Below are 16,640 nucleotides of genomic sequence, written 5' to 3'. Positions count from 1 at the left end.
GAAGAGTCACAGTAAGAGTGCAGAAACTATAACAAATGCTAACAGGCAAAATTAAGTGTTTAATAATCACATATATGACAAACCTGACAGCACTGTCTTTAATGTAAAAAAAGAGTAAATTCATATGAAGTAAGGCTAAAGACAGAAGAGTATGGACACAGGATATTCTGTACACTATTAAAAAATCAAAGTGGAATGACTTACCACTTCTTCATGGGTAGCATTTTCTATATTTATACCATTAACCTAAAAACAGATACAATAGGGAGAAAATGATTTGCAATGTGTAAGTTAGTTATGAAACAAACATAAAGGCAAGCATGAAACAAATGTTTGTGGAAAAAGTGAATGTTTACTGACCTGTATTATTGCATCTCCTATAAATAACATTCCTGTTTGGTCAGCTGTGGGATTACAGAAGGAGTACATTTTAATTGAAAGTAGTACTGAAAAAGAGTGCTATATTCTCTTCCAGTGATTGGTTTAGCACACTGTTTGTAACCTTCATTTGAAACTGATTCGGTTGTGAAAATACCAGTGGCATAGCAATCAGTATTCATCCTATAAAGGTAATAGATTCCTAGCAATTTTAAACAAATTAAGAGAGTTACTTTCCATGCACAAAGAACTTATTTAATATGGAATACAAATGTCATTTCTCACTAATGAAGGATTTCATTAAATTATGTGGAAAGTGTGATTCACACTTTTCATTATTCTGCCACAAAAGGGAAATAGGAATTTCTGACACTACTTAGCAATTCCTTTCCCCCTGAACAAATTTACAGGGACGCTATAATTAAAGAGATTGTGCCTAGAATTTGATACAACTCTTTAACATGAAGTTTGAGTTAGCTTTGTTCCTGAGAATAACAAAATACATTATTCCAGTCTGTAATTTGCATGTTTCCTGCCTTACAGAGTTAATGGAATAATGTAATGAAACTGCAAACAATTCTGCACAAACAATCACATTTTTGAGGTGTATTCTCTAACTTTTAATTTTTTTACTTTTTAGTGGAATTTGAGGATGTTTATCTCTTGGAATGTATTACTTAATTGAAAGTAAAGCTTTGATCCTGCAAAGACTCATATGATTAAATATGGCATATTAGTCTTATATATGATTTATAGGGTCACAGCTTGAGGCTTTGAAGAATGCAATAAATGTTAACAAAGACAGTATTTTGAGAGATGGAAATAGAGGAAAAAAAGAAAGAAAAAACTGCATAGAGTATTCTCACCATTTCTGTAATATAGCTGTTGCCATTACAAATGTACCTTTGGTACAAAATAGCTTTTTTATATTAAATTTATCTTTTAAATAGATTTTTCATAACTCTTTGGCAGATAAAAGATAACAGTTCATTAGTCATACTTTTATCAGCACTTAGGAAAGATTTCACTATTTATTTTAAATACCATGCTGCAAGTTGTATTGAAGGTCTTTACCCCACTTCTTATCCTGCTTTGTATTTAAAAATATGCACACAATTTGTAACAGCTGGTATAGAAAAGAGACATCTCCATACACAAATGCAACCAAATTAAAGCAGTTCAAAACCATCACGAAGCAATGTAAAGTAGCCTATATTTGGTATATATATTGCTAGAGGTGCTGAACATTAGCTTGGGCATCTCAATACTAAACTTCTGTTCAAGATGTTAGTAATACATACACCAATAGTGAAAAACATGTGACTCATTTTTAATTCAATGCTTATGTTAGGGCCATTGGGCTGCTTTCGGAAACTGGGAGCATACTTGAATTGGAGATAGAAGGAAGAGGGTGTGTTTGAAATTCCAGTTGCGAGGAAGTGTAAAAGGATAAAGTCAAAAGGTGTATGCCTTGCCCACTGTGTGCAATTGACTCAGAACTGAGTGGCAAAATTTCAAGTATGTCTGTATTAGCAAGTGATGAGGCAGAAGAGAGAGAGATCAGGAATCAAAGCAGTTGGTGCTGAGGCTCCTTACGCCCACACTGTATGGGTTTCAGGGATTTTAATTCAGATCAGTTAGACTGGTTTCCCAGTCTTAATGCTCCCAGGTGATGCGAAGCTGCCCAAGGAAAGCTAGTGCACAGCTTTCTGTGTTCTGTGGGCCCCTAACAGCCCGTCCTAAGGCACACAAGTGCCACAGAGTGATGCACTCCTGCTGTCAGTAATAGCTGCGACAGGCCACAATACCAATAAGCAGACCTTGCTTACAAGTAATGCAACAGTCCCTGCAACTTGAATCAATGCAGATCCTGGACATCAGTTGAATGAGGTGTAACACACGGAGAGCTGGTTCTCAACCTGCTTCAGGAGGACACCCCTAACAAGTCAAGCCTGGGATACTATTCTGTCTGTGTGTGGGTTGCAGTAGGACTCACAGTCCAACTCACTAAAGCAAGATAGATGTGTTTGTTTATACTTCAACAAGTACCAGTCAGTTGATCTGCAGGCCACAGATGTGATGAGGATGGCAGACGTGGGCAGCAGGCAGCATTGTTTTCCCGAGGCCCTGTTTTGTTGGCTCTTCTGGGAGGCCAAAGCAGCTGTCACCATTGGGAAGATCAGTTGGAAACAGCAATATTGAAAATGCAGCACAATAAAAGAAAGAGGGGTGGGCATGTGAGAGATGAGTTTGGAAAGAATTTCTGTAAAAGGTGAAAAAAGAAAAATGTAGGACTGGTAAGAAAGGAAAGTATACTGAGACAGAAAATGTTTGGGTGAAAGGTGAGATCCGGATGGAAGAGTGTGTCACAAAGATTTTCCCGCAGGTAGGTATCACCATCCTCCTGGATGTTCAGCTATCCATGACCTACTGCCTAATGACACAACAGCACGGTTGTGTAATCTTGTCTAAGTCTTCTGAGAAAACTGCTCAGTTCTAACAAAAGTTATCATAAAATACGTAGACTAGTATCCCTGCAAAATAGGAAAGGTAGAATTCCAGACACAGGCAAAATTCTTGAGATAGGGCTATTTAACAGCTCAAGGCTTGAAGAGGAAAAGCACTGACATGAAAAGGTATAAAATCTCAAGGAAGAAAAACAGGTAGCTGGAGGATGGTAACTCAGCAGCACCGAAGACAAATCCCTTCCAGGGAGCAATGGAGGCTGAACCTTTCCCACCTGACTGTTGACTGTCAGGTCAGCAAAGACTCATTGGTCATTCCACAGGGGTGATAAGTACTGCAATATCGCCAGCTACCTACTGTGTCTGTTAGCCAGTAAATTTTATAGTTTAAGAGCACAAAGCAATTATATCCTGCTTGCAGAATCTCTACACGCAATCAAAACTGTCCAGATAAGTAAATGAGACAAAGAGCATTATGTGGTTGATACAAAATACTCTATGAACTGCAACAAAGCACAGAAAATGGGGATAATCAGGGCATTGGCTCCAAAAGTGCATTACGCTGCAAACTAACCCAATAATGTAGACACCTCCATGGGTGCTGCCATCACAGCCAGTGATGGTACCCTGGCAAACTACGCTTGCAAGTCTGTGAGGAAACACTTCAGCTTTAGCCAATTGTCTATAATTTAAAATCAATCATGATTTATAACAAAAATATTTTCTACAAATCAAATTGTAGAGGACATGTCATTACAATGCAGAAGTTACAATATAGTTTACAAGTATGTTAGAAATAAAGTGATTGGAAAAACTCCTTGAAAAGAGACAAAAAGGCAGTCATTTCTCTAAGGTGTATTTTAAACCTGATGACAAGACATCTACTGATATGTTCATTAAGTCATATGTTCTCTACATGACAAAAATGTTAACTTTAAGCAAAATGTTCCAGGCTATGTGGGACTTTTTCTTCCACTAGTAACATCCTCATATACAAAGGTGTCTATGAAAGGCTGCTTTGCAATTATCAGGCATTATGTGTAAAATGAATCAGTACTAAAACCAAAACACTTGAGAAAGAGCTTTGGGATACCAAGGAGCATATAACCTTATTCAGAGAAACAGTAAATATAACTTTTTTAGAATCCAGTATGCCTCTTGAAGTATTACTTGGAATAATATTTTAGTAGCAGTGAATTGAACGTGGCCAAAAAAAGGACTTTGAAAAGAAAATAAGCACAACATAGTGATAAGCAGAAATGTACCAGGATGTAAAAGAAAACGAAGTATGTGCTACAACAATTAGTGCTATATTACCTTTACATCTTAATTATCTTTAAAAAGGTTTAATATTGATTAAATGTTGTACATTGATTAAATTCACAAGTGATACTGAAGTAGGAGGAAACCACCAGGGAAAGCCAAAGGGGCTTTTGTTGAAGAAATAATACGAAAATAACTACTAAAAAAAAAAAAATCTTATTTTTGAGAATATTAGACTTGAAAAACTTTCCCAAAAGCAAATGACCCATCATTCTAGTAATTAAAAAAAAAAAAAAATCAGACAGAGCCATGAACTATGAAAAATTATTTCGCACTCAGTGAGAAGGGAAAAGAACCAGTAATTCTTTCTAGCTTTGCCTTGTTTCCTTTTCCTATCCATTAGGGCTGCAGAAGGGCTGCATCAAATTTTCCAAACTTTGTAAGATTGTGAAATGGTAAATTTACTGAATAGACTCTTGGGAAATTCTGACTTACCACATGTTAATTGATGCATAGCTCTATGCAGATTTGAGTCTGTAAATAATCTGATGTCCTTATATTTATCAAGATTGATCACAATACATACTTTCACTCAATTTTTGTTGAATTCCTGAATCACACAAGAAACATACCAGGTACTATGTCCTCTGACATTATTAGTGATGCAGAAAAACATGCTGCTTAAAGCACGCAATGACCTGCACTGACTTCATGGACCTCTCAATTGATAAGCTTAACTTTAAATATATGCGTATGTATTTCACTGCATAAAGAAAATCTAAAGAAATAGTTAAGAAACTAGATGAAATAAAAGACTGGAGAAATTGGTATATAGGATGCAAGAGACTTCTCAAAATTATCTAGATATATTTTTCCCTCCTCTCCCATGAACTGGACATAACTACAGTCATGACTGTAAAGATACATCTGCAATTTGCTTTATTCTTTTTTTTTTGTAAGACAAGCAGTTTGACATTTTTAGTCTATGTTTTAAAACACAACTATATCAACTCAAACATTGAAAACTACCTTGTTAGGGAAGTTTTTAAATCTGAACATACTCTCTACAGGACTTGGTTAAATTTCATTTCTTTGTTTAAATAAAATAAACCCCAAATCTTTCCAAATTTCTATTTTTCACTATGAGGTTCCTTAGTTTAGTTTTGTTCTTCTTTCTATGTGCCCAGTTTATCATGTAAAGAAAAGCTGTTAAGTCACTCAATAATACAATGCGTTTCATGAAATACCCATGCCATTATTCTAATGTGCCAGGTTCCCCATGGTGAATTAAGTGGCAGATGGGGAACTGGGACTTCTCTCTCCACTTTTTCTCAGTGCCTACAGAGCAAGCAAAAAGAGACCATTTCATGTTCCTAAAAGTACTGTGTCTACCCATCAAGAAGTCACTTCCAGATCTAAGCATACGTAAGCCTGAAGCACTGAAGATTACATACTGTAAGAATCAATTCAATGTGAGAGATGCACAGGATGAGAGAGGTGAGACAGGTACAGGACACAGGAGTAGGCAAAGACTGGATGTAGCAGGGAGCACAGGTTTGGAGAGATAATAATAAGCCTTACATGAATTAAGGAGTAGGATATTCAGCAGTGCCACGGAAATTGCCATTGATCCTCCTCAATACCCTGATCATGAATGCCTTAATGGCAGAATGAATCTCTTGCTGACTCACAGAAGATCAGTGAATAAAAATGCTACTCTGGGAATAGCTTATGGGACTGTGGAAAAGCTGAGGCCATCCTGCAGAACAGTATTTTAGCTGGCGCTTTGCATAGCTGCATAGAACACAGCATTGTATCTGCAAAGTTAACACAAGATAAAACTGGTTTGGCCTGGGAAGTCAGAATTGTTTTCTCTTCAGCTTGGACTATAAGAAGAACAACATGAACTATAACAGTGCACAGGCACCACAAGTGCCACCAGGCAAGACTCTACTCTTCATCCAAGTGTCTGAGCAAGAACTGATTGCTCTGGACATAGTATTCCTTACAGTTTGGCATATGGCAACATGTGCATGCAACTGATACCAAGAATTGTCTAGGACAGCGTACATGCTAGCAACTGTAAATTTCTTCCGATTTTGTTCCATAAAAGAAGTACTAACAAAGCCAGTCTTTTTCTGTTCTATCCACTGCACCAGGTAGGGTCCTGTAGACAATGTAAAGCTGCATTTTTCTTGTAACACTGGAATGGTTGGCAAAGTCACAAGCAGGGATCCTAGCTGGAAAGCTGATGTGTGCGAAAGGTGGGGATAGAGACTGAACAGGTACATTGGTCAAAAGACAACTACTTTTGCTGCTGCTCTTAGAAGCGCTAATATGGGAAAATTTGGGAAACCATGATTTATAGCAAGAAATTGGCACTCCTGTGTTCAAAAGTGAAAATTATTATTTTGTTCCATATAAAAACCATGCAGTTATTAGGATGGGAAAATCAGGGGGAGCATACCAAAAAATTTAAATCCTTTACAGAAATGAACACAATTAATTAAATGTGATTTCTTGCTGCTCTGTGGTGACAGTAAAGCTGAGAGCAAAAATCTGGACTTTGTATTTTAATTAGGAATTGCCTAATTTTACTTTCTGCTTCCCTTCTCTTCCCCACTGGGGCATAATTCAAAATAGTTTTATAGCTCTTATTTATTTATACACTGTCCCAAGATTATTGCAGTACTAAGAAGCTACACAGACAGAAGTTAAAGGTATAGATGCAACTAGAGAACAAACATACGAATCTGTAAAATCAAGAGACATTACCTGACACAATATTGCTAAGCAAAAGAGGAAAAAAATGTATCTAAACACTGTAAGTTCTGATCTTACACTGCTATAAAATCAATCTGGGTATTAACCTTTTACTGTATCATGATATGTAGTTGCATCAGATTCCAAAAAACTAGAAACTAGACAGGATTAGGTTAGCTGAATACTTGGATAAGAAACCCATAAAATAACTGTTGCTGCAAAAAGTGATGTTTTCTGAGTAAGTTTTGCTCAAGACATGAATTCATTGTTAAACTAATGCCTTAGCGAGAGTGTAAGCAAACGTATACTTCCAGAAGACACTATGCTATTTGAGATGCAACTGGAATAGGTTATGAGGGATTTGAGATGATTTATCACTTTTTACAGTGATAGAAATGTTTGTCTCAATAGTTTGGGTATACACAAGTACTGCTGTTATTATCAAAAGGACATTGAGAAGGATCTGGGGGTCCTGGTGGACAACTTGCTGGCCATGAGTCAACAATGTGCTCTCACAAACAGCATCCTGCTCTGCATAAGGAGGAGTGTTGGCAGTAGGTGGAGGGAGGTGATCTTTCCCCTCTACTCAGCGCTGGCGAGACACACTTGGAGTGCTATGTCCAGTTCTGGGCTTCCCAGCACAAGAAAGATGTGGTCTTACAGGAGCAAGTCCAGTGAAGAGCCACAGAAATGAAGGGACCAGAGCACCTTTCTTGTGAGGAGAGGCTGAGAGCACTGGGACTGTTGAGCATGGAGAAGGGAAGGGTCAGGAGGATCTTCTCCATGTGTATAATCATAGAATCATAGAATCGTTTAGGTTGGAAAAGACCTTTAAGATCATCCAGTCCAACCATTAACCTACACTACCAAGTCCACACTAAAACAATCAAGGGTAGACTAGACTAAACCATGTCCCCAAGTGCCACATCTACTCGTTTTTTGAACACTTCCAGGGATGGGGACTCCACCACCTCTCTGGGCAGCCTGTTCAAATTCTTGACCACCCTTTCCGTAAAGAAATTTTTCCTAATTTCCAACCTAAACCTCCCCTGGCACAGCTTGAGCCCATTTCCTTGCATCCTATCACTAACTGCTTGAGAGAAGAGACCCACACGCACCTCACTACAACTTTCTTTCAGGTAGTTGTAGAGAGCAATAAGGTCTCCCCTCAGCCTCCTCTTCTCTAAGCTAAACAACCCCAGTTCCCTCAGCCGCTCCTCATAAGGCCTGTGCTCCAGACCCTTCACCAGCTTCCTTGCCCTTCTCTGAACACACTCCAGCAACTCAACGTCCTTCTTGTATTGAGGGGCCCAAAACTGGACACAGTATTCCAGGTGCGGCCTCACCAGCGCCAAATACAGGGGCACAATCACCTCCCTGCTCCTGCTGGCCACACCATTCCTGATACAAGCCAGGATGCTGTTGGCCTTCTTGGCCACCTGGGCACACTGCTGGCTCATGTTCAGCCGGCTGTCGACCAACACCCCCAGGTCCTTTTCAGCCAGGCAGCTTTCCAGCCACTCTTCCCCAAGCCTGTAGCGCTGCATGGCATTGTTGTGCCCAACGTGCAGGACCCGGCACTTGGCCTTGTTAAACCTCATCCAGTTGGCCTCAGCCCATCAATCCAGCCTGTCCAGGTCCCTCTGCAGGGCCATCCTACCCTCCAGCAGATCGACACTCCCACCCAGTTTGGTCTCATCTGCAAACTTACTGAGGGTGCACTCAATCCCCTCATCCAGATCATTGATAAAGAAACAAGGCTGGCCCCAAAACAGAGCCCTGGGGAACACTGCTCATGACCGGCTGCCAACTGGACTTAACTCCATTTACCACTACTCTCTGGGCTTGGCCACCCAACCAGTTTTTTACCCAGTGAAGACTACGCCCGTCCAAGCCATGAACTGCCAGCTTCCCAAGGAGAATATTATGGGAGACGGTGTCAAAAGCTTTGCTAAAGTCCAGGTAAATGACATCCACAGCCTTTCCGTCATCTACCAGGTCTATAAAGACCTGTCAGGAGGGGATGAAGAAGAGGGAACCAGACTCTTCCCAGTGGTGCCCACTGACAGGACAAGAAGCAATGGGCACTAGCTAAACCACATGAAATTCATTCCATCTGAAGACAAAAAACCACTTTTTTATGGTGAGGGTGACCAAGCACTGGCACAGGTTGTGCAGAGAGGTTATGTAGCCTCTATCCTTGAACATACTCAGAAGACATCTGAACGCGGCCCTGGGCAACTGGCTTTGGGTGGCCCTGCCTGAGCAGAGGGGTTGGGCCAGATGACCTCCAGAGGTCTCTCCCGACCCCAACAATTCTGTGACTTGCAAGGTGCATACAGGAATATATTTAATATGCTTATATATTTTAGCATATTTGTTCAAAATACCACTAATTTGAAATAACATTAACCACAGGAATGGTTATCATGATGAATTCTTACTAGAGAAAAATACTTCCAGTTTTACATGCATTTAGTAAATCAGTTCTTCATCATTTGATTTTGCCTTTATAGAAAAATATCAATTCTCAAAGTAAGGAAATAAAATACTCATGCATCTTACATGGACAGAATTCAGAAATAAGTAGCAATAATTAAGAAGCAAAAGCAATAGTTAGAACTATGAATTATTTATATATTGTTTTTAAAAAGAGTTCTACTAGCCAAGCATAGCTAACACTCCTAACTGACTCTTAACACTGACTCAGAGTCAGTGAAAAGCTATTTAAAATTGCAAAAATGTGGTATTTCTAGGAATACCGTTGGTAGTGTTAGAAGCTCTAGGTACTCTATGTGTATAATCAGTCTAAACTTGATAATATTTCCAGAATTATTACAGTATTTGTCAGGAAAAATAGTTGTGTGCATTTTAAAATTAATTAATCCCTAGGTGAATAAATTGACAAAGCAATGTAGTACAATGTAAAGGAAGATGAATCTGATCATACAATTGCAATATTCTGAGGCATAAGGTTAGCTCTAATAGACATATGATTAATATGAAAATTACATATATATGACATATGATTAATATGTAATAAATTATAATCTGGCATCTTCAATCTTTTCTTCCAAAATGTGTAATGAAGTTTCCATTAAATTCTATTACAGTATGCCAAAAAGTTTTAAGTGCTGTAGAGGTGATAACTAGAAAACAAACTTTGAGGCTAAGGGGGGGATGCCAAAAGCAGCAGAAATACATACTTTAAATCAGTTACAAGAAATGAAGAGATATAGTTCCTAAAATAGCCTAAAAAGTCTTTAGTTCAGAAACCACTAAGGGAAAGATAAGACAGTGAAAAGACCGAAAATAGAACTTCTCTGAAATTGCCAAAAGATGGTATTAAATTTCTCCTATTATTCCATGTGACATTGTCTCCAAGCAGAAGGGTCATTACATTTACTCTTTCCATCAAATATTCTGTATGATTCTTGACTGCTTCAGCCCCAAAATAATCTGAATGAGTTTTACTCTGATTTTAACTGTATCTTTCAATGCAATGGGAATCTTTGTTACAGTTAAAAGGTGTTTTCTGTCTAGCTGCTTGCTTCTCCAGTTTCTGTACCAAAGCACTGTGGTAAAAGCAAGCTCCAAATCCAAAGTCCAAAACACCATCCATCTTCAGACAGACTTCAGGCAGTTCACTCCTGAACATATTATCTGAATGAAAACATACTATACAGTTCTCCAATTTCTCTGCACAGAATAATTACAATTAACCTTTTTCTTCAACCTGGACTGTAGTGGTAACAAATTCAAATAGTAACTTTAAGTGCTATTTCATTAGATTTCTGCAGTTCATAAGGAAACTACGTTGTCAATCAGAGGTAGGTGAATGGAAGAAAGAACAGAAACTGTACACGTCAGTGGCATCCTAAGGCCACAGTTTATTCACTCAACTGCTATCTGGAACAGATGACAACTAAAATATAATGTATTTTTCATACCTTTCTCTATTTAGTTTAGAGTACAAGAACGACAACCATAATATTATAGGTCCACTGAAATGACAAATAATGTTTTTCAGATTTTATATCTACGGTTCTGTTTCACAAACTGCAAAATGCACCTTCCAAAGAGAATATTCATCATAAAAGCCTATAAAACTGAAACACAATTTCCAGAAACATTTTATATTTTAACATAGCTGTTAAGCAAAACTAATTATCTCTTATTGGAAGTTGATTTTCTTCATAAGCATGAAGAAGAATTTGATCATTAATACACTGTTTGAATACAATTTCTTTATACAATTAACAGAAAAGCATTATTCAATATCAAGAACCTAATGCACACATTTTTAGACACATACACACACACACATATATATGCATACATATATAAAGCCTCATTTTGGGAAAGTACATAAGCAACTGCCTAAATCTAGAGCTGGACAGCTAATGCACTGTTTCTGTTTTTTAGCCAAACCAAAGGAATGAAAACAAATTTCAAATTGACTGAAAATGGGAATGCTTTGGTTTTCTCTGTAAAAATGCGTTCTGGATTCATCAAACACCTATTAGAAAAAGTAACACAAATTCTACAACAAAGCAAAATTTCTAAATGAGATTTACAAATATTTTATCCCAAATTTTCTTCTGTCCAGGAATTATTTATGAATAATTTTAATGCATAAAAATATGCATTTCACTGTAACAATGAAAACATTATCATCTTAAAAACTTTTACTAGATCTGATTTTAAGTATATGCCTGTTTAAATAAACACTTAAAATAACTCTTTGCATCCTTCTACCCAAAGAATTCTTTAGATTTAGGTCAATAATTTAAGTATCTTGCTTCAGCATTTAACCCTCAGAACAAATCCCAGGAGTATAAATTGTTCTAGAACCTCAGCTCAAGAATTCATCTACCTATATGCTTCTCACTAAATATATACAATGACTGCTATTTGTGTCAATGGACCTTAAGTATGTTCTTAACTACTAGGTTGAATAAAAATACTTTCCTGAATTGTGTGTGGGATCAAAGTACCTTCCTTTTACCTGTTGACTGATCTTTAACAGCTCATTAAGATGTCCTTTCTATTGAGAGGTACTGCCTTTTGCAGCCTGCCTAGTCTCAAGGAGGCAACAATAAAAAAAGAAATCCAAAATGCTAAGAATGTTCTTCGATGCCTTCTGAAAATAAATTTAGAGCTGGAGGCATAGGTCCAAGAGAGAGAACAGTGAGTAGATATTATCTTCAGATATCAGTAGCTTCCCAGTAATAACGAAAAATACCACTGGCAAAGATGATTAAAAATTAATGATAGAAAATATGAATAATCCTAAGAAAATACTGAAGAAATCTGTAAGTGATATTAGGAAACAGTGTACAAATATTAAATAGCATCCAGCTTTGAATATCTTATGTTCAAATGAGGTCTTTCTTATGTTCAAAGATGGCCTTGTGTTCAGTCTTCACCTCCATTAGCATAAGGCATAACAAAATTTTTTTTGATCCATTCTGACTTCCTTATAAATGCATATACCTCCATTTGGGCTTAACTCATCCTTAATCTTGACCTTGCTGGCTCAGTGGAATGAATCTCCAAGGCTGATGAAGCCAAAGTGAGTACAGATGTAGGGATGAAGAACATCAGCTATGAATGCAACCATGCTGTGCAGCTCAACTGTAATCTCACATCATCCCCACTGACTTGTTCAGACTAGGCTTGGCTACCCTAGTTGTACCACCCTTGTGGATGACCAGAGTCAACACAGAAAAAAACACCTATGGGGGAGGTATCCTATATGCTTCCATACTAAACCATATTTGTTTGGCATATAAGTGTAAGTGAAACTGTTAAAAGCCCTCATCAAACTAACACCATGTCCTCCAAACAGATGGTCCTGAATGCAGGCAGCCAGGATGTGATATTGGACACAGTCTGTATTTGCAGAGCACATGCTTTTAAGCCAAGAATGTTCCAGTGGCTGATCGTCCTGAGTTCATTCCAATCCTGCCAGGGTATACAGCATCCCCAGTCAGAAATGGAATAAACACATAGAAGATTTTTCAATACAGCAGGATGTCAGTTATAAGTCACTTTTCATCACAGAAGATGGGAAAATGCTTCCAAATTAAGGTTTTAACCAATTTTAGCTCTCAAAACAGGACCATTTTTTGAAGCTGGCAAAATGCAAACTATCCCTATTCTACCAGGTTTTATTTAATTGTATTTAACTATTTTCATCACACTTCAGTGAGATGAACCCGCTGTTCTCTTTCACCGTTGCTGCTTGTCTGACTCCACATTATATGAGATATGAGCAGAGCTCACAGCAATAGCCAGATTATTACAGCAGGTCTCATGAAAATGGAAAGTTGCATGAAGGCAACAAAATGTGATTGCTAACTTGATAATTCTGCAACACAAAGCAGAAATTTCACTGTTTGATGTTTATACAATTAAAATTTCCAATACAGTATGCAGTAAGTCACCTGTACGTATGATGAGGTTAGATTTCAAAGTCCATTTGTTTTTACAGTCTCCACCCTTTAGATTCCGCAAGTTCATAAAGACTTTAGTAATTAAGAATGGGAATAACAGATAACAAAAAGAAAGATGTAAACACATGAAAGCTCATGCACTTTATATTGCATATAAGGATTCTTTAAAGTGTTCTTTAATGGATCTGACAAAATATCTTACGGATTCACTGTACAACAACTAAGCCTGAATGATCTGATTCCTTTCAAAGTTCAGGATATTCAGTTACATGTCTCTGAGAACAGGACTCTACATCTATTTGACTGTAAACCTACTGCAGTCTTTACCATAAATAAATTGGTAACATTAATTATAATGCATACATAAAAATAAAACACACCTAGAAGCTATTAGCCAATCGCCAACTATCGTACATTGATTTACTCTATCTTAAGCCAGTTTCAAAAGGAAAGGACAGGAAAAGCAATACTATATTACATAACATTAAAAAAAAAAAACGAGAGAAAGCATGAATCAGTCTTGGAAAATCTTACTGGAAAGCTTCAACATCAATAGTATCTTTTTATCATCTGGGAGATTATTAGTAATGTTGCTAATATGCTGAGGCAACCGGATGATTTTATACATGGTAGGAGAAAAAAATCCTTGCTTTGGTAGTGAAATAATTACCTATGGGATTAAAATTACTCTATAGCTAATTATATCACTTTACTTTTGAATTTATAAATCATAGAATCATAGAATGGTTTGGGTTAGAAGGCACCTTAAAGATCATCTAGTTCCAACCCGCCTGCAATGGGCAGGGACACCTTCTACTAGACCAGGTTGCTCAATGTGTTTGCATTTACTTGTTCTCATCTGTCTGGCACAGGACTTTTGTCCCTCTGAAATTAACTTTAGCAAAAGCTTTGGTGGTATGAAAGAAATGTAACCTTTGTTAGAATCAAAGACATAATCCACAGGAAAATGTAGAAGGCCTAAACTCGGTGATGAGTCATTTGCATTAGCAAAGCTTGCTCTTACTTAGTACTACTGAGGAGGGCATGTGCTCAGGAAAAACTCAGGACATTCTTTACTGTGATTTGTAATACATTGGTCATTAGTCTCCCAGCACTGAATGACCGCTTAATCTTGTCTTTCAGAAATGTAAAGCTGTGCTCTTGAGTTGAGTTTCTGTGCACACTTCAGTGAACTTGTTCAGGAAAGTCTTATTGAATACAATGATCTAGGATAACTTAATTTGAAAGTATAAACACAGTGATCACAGTGATAGGTCTCTAAGCCAGTCAAAACTGTAAGAATAGTATTTATTACCACTGTTTCTATAGAAGTGCTTGTGTTGAATAATGAAATCAAATACAACATAAATGTTCACCCTATCTCAACAACTGAAATGCGAATGCCTTCAACTGCTGCTTAGGACAATACCAACAAATCTCTTCTCCTATATTTGAAAAGTTTAAAGAGTACAAAGATGGCTGGCTAATTACATTATTTAGGATAGCACAAAGGTTGTACATATATAAAAAAGAAGCAACTGCTTTATTCTATTATACTACTAGCTTTGGAACTATAAAATAGCACTGTGTCCAAACAAAGTAAGGTTGGAAATATGATTTTGCAGTGTTGTCATGTAATGGGCATTGAATTTCACAAAAAGTATCACAAGTTATCAGACATTTTAGGAAATCAGTAATTTAGTCAGTAAGGAGAATTTTACTCACATAAGTTTAGATATTTTATTCAAGGACCCAAAATATTAAAATCCGTCATAGTAAAATTCCTGATAAGAAATCCCTTTTTTATCAGGTAACCAATGTATTTTCAAATGTTACTGCATGATGCAACTTTATTTTTTTTTTTTCAATTCAGTATATTTCCTTGAGCAGCAGCTGATCTCACTGCTTAACTCAAAGCCACCTTTGAAGCTAGCCTATCAGTTTCACTGTCATCAGTACTTTGTATAATGAAGGTGCATTGCTGATTTATTCACATTATGAACATACAGATGTTCAGTCCAAAATTTAGTTTGAGATAAATCTGTATGAGTCTCATCTCTCCCTCATGCTTAACATTTCCTCTCATTATAACCAACACAAATATTTTTCCAGATATCCTTTTATACAAATATAAATATATTTAAGTATGCATATATGTGCATTCATATATATATATACACACACACACAGGGAGAAAGAATGCACATATTTTTAGAACACTTGTTATTTTCCGTTAAATAATGTTACGAGATTGTTTCCTCTAACATTAAGCACTAGAATCTTAAAACAGAAATATTCCCCCAAGGTCATCTTTGAGTTAAATTTGGACATATTCTCTTCACTACTATTAACTACCAATTAAATATGATACTATCAAAGTAATGCTGTGAATAGCCTCTGTTATTATCTTTTTCCTATGCTGAATAACAGCAAGGCTTTGAGATTTTTGAGATAATATCAGAGAAAGAGAAAGAAAAAGACTTGCAGTATAAGAAGTTTCTGGACTTCCAAAACTTTTCGCAAAATCTTTTGATGCTTTTTAGAAATAGTCATTTTCCAGAAGAAACAAAAAACACCACACTGTTTTCTTCTGCACAGACATTCAGTAATCAGAATTGAGTGCAGGAAGCAACCTGCCATAAAAGGCATTTATATCACATACCTCTGATCTTTAGCATCTGCAGGGCTAAATCCATCGCAGAATCACTCAGGCTGGAAGGGGCCTCAGGAGTTCACCTGACCCAACCCCAACACAGGCTGAAAGCAGGGCTGAGATTCTCTTCTTCATGCCAGTGGCACAACTGATACTATATAGACTACTTTCTTCATACCTTGTCAGGTGTGTCAGTGTCTTCATGCCATTCACTGATTCAACCAGGAAAATTGCATATGGGCTTACTGTGATACAGCACTGCCTCTGGTTATAACTGCTACTCCTTGGACAAAAGGTTACAAGATCCTAGAACAAGTATCTTCCGAGGAGAGATTTTCAGATTTGAGGTAAACAGCTAACCCCATAAAATTGTTGTTGCACTTGTTACTCTTGTCACAAACAAATGCAGTTCATGAAAAACAACCTACAAAGTACAAAACTCTGCATATAAGTATTTTATATAGAAAGTCACTACTAACCTTTATTAGAAGTACTACATCCTAAGAGAGCAGGAGATAGCTTTCCTTGTTGGTGATTAATTTCCTGAATTCCTTTCCCTAGACTGGAATGCTTATATTCATTTTATTATTATGTAGTATTTATTTTCTTAGTATGGTTTATTATACTGTGTATTCAAGGAGCCTATTATTGTTCCATACA

At 37.1% G+C, this 16,640-nt stretch overlaps 1 protein-coding gene across 1 annotated transcript in view; it reads right to left on the bottom strand.

Annotated features, from left to right (window-relative positions):
- SNTG2 (syntrophin gamma 2) overlaps positions 1-16,640 on the bottom strand; it is a 324,178-nt gene that overhangs the window by 150,687 nt on the left and 156,851 nt on the right. Inside the window, exons 5-6 of the mRNA XM_075707925.1 lie at positions 361-404; positions 205-246 (exon numbers count right to left, since the gene is read on the bottom strand). Coding sequence (XP_075564040.1) covers positions 205-246; positions 361-404 — 86 coding nt within the window. The remainder of the gene's footprint in view (positions 1-204; positions 247-360; positions 405-16,640) is intronic.

Source organism: Pelecanus crispus, chromosome 3, assembly GCF_030463565.1.
Source record: "Pelecanus crispus isolate bPelCri1 chromosome 3, bPelCri1.pri, whole genome shotgun sequence".
Classification (NCBI taxonomy): domain Eukaryota; kingdom Metazoa; phylum Chordata; class Aves; order Pelecaniformes; family Pelecanidae; genus Pelecanus; species Pelecanus crispus.
The sequence above is the reverse complement of the archived record's forward strand: the minus strand, read 5'-3'. Positions and strand labels throughout refer to the sequence as shown.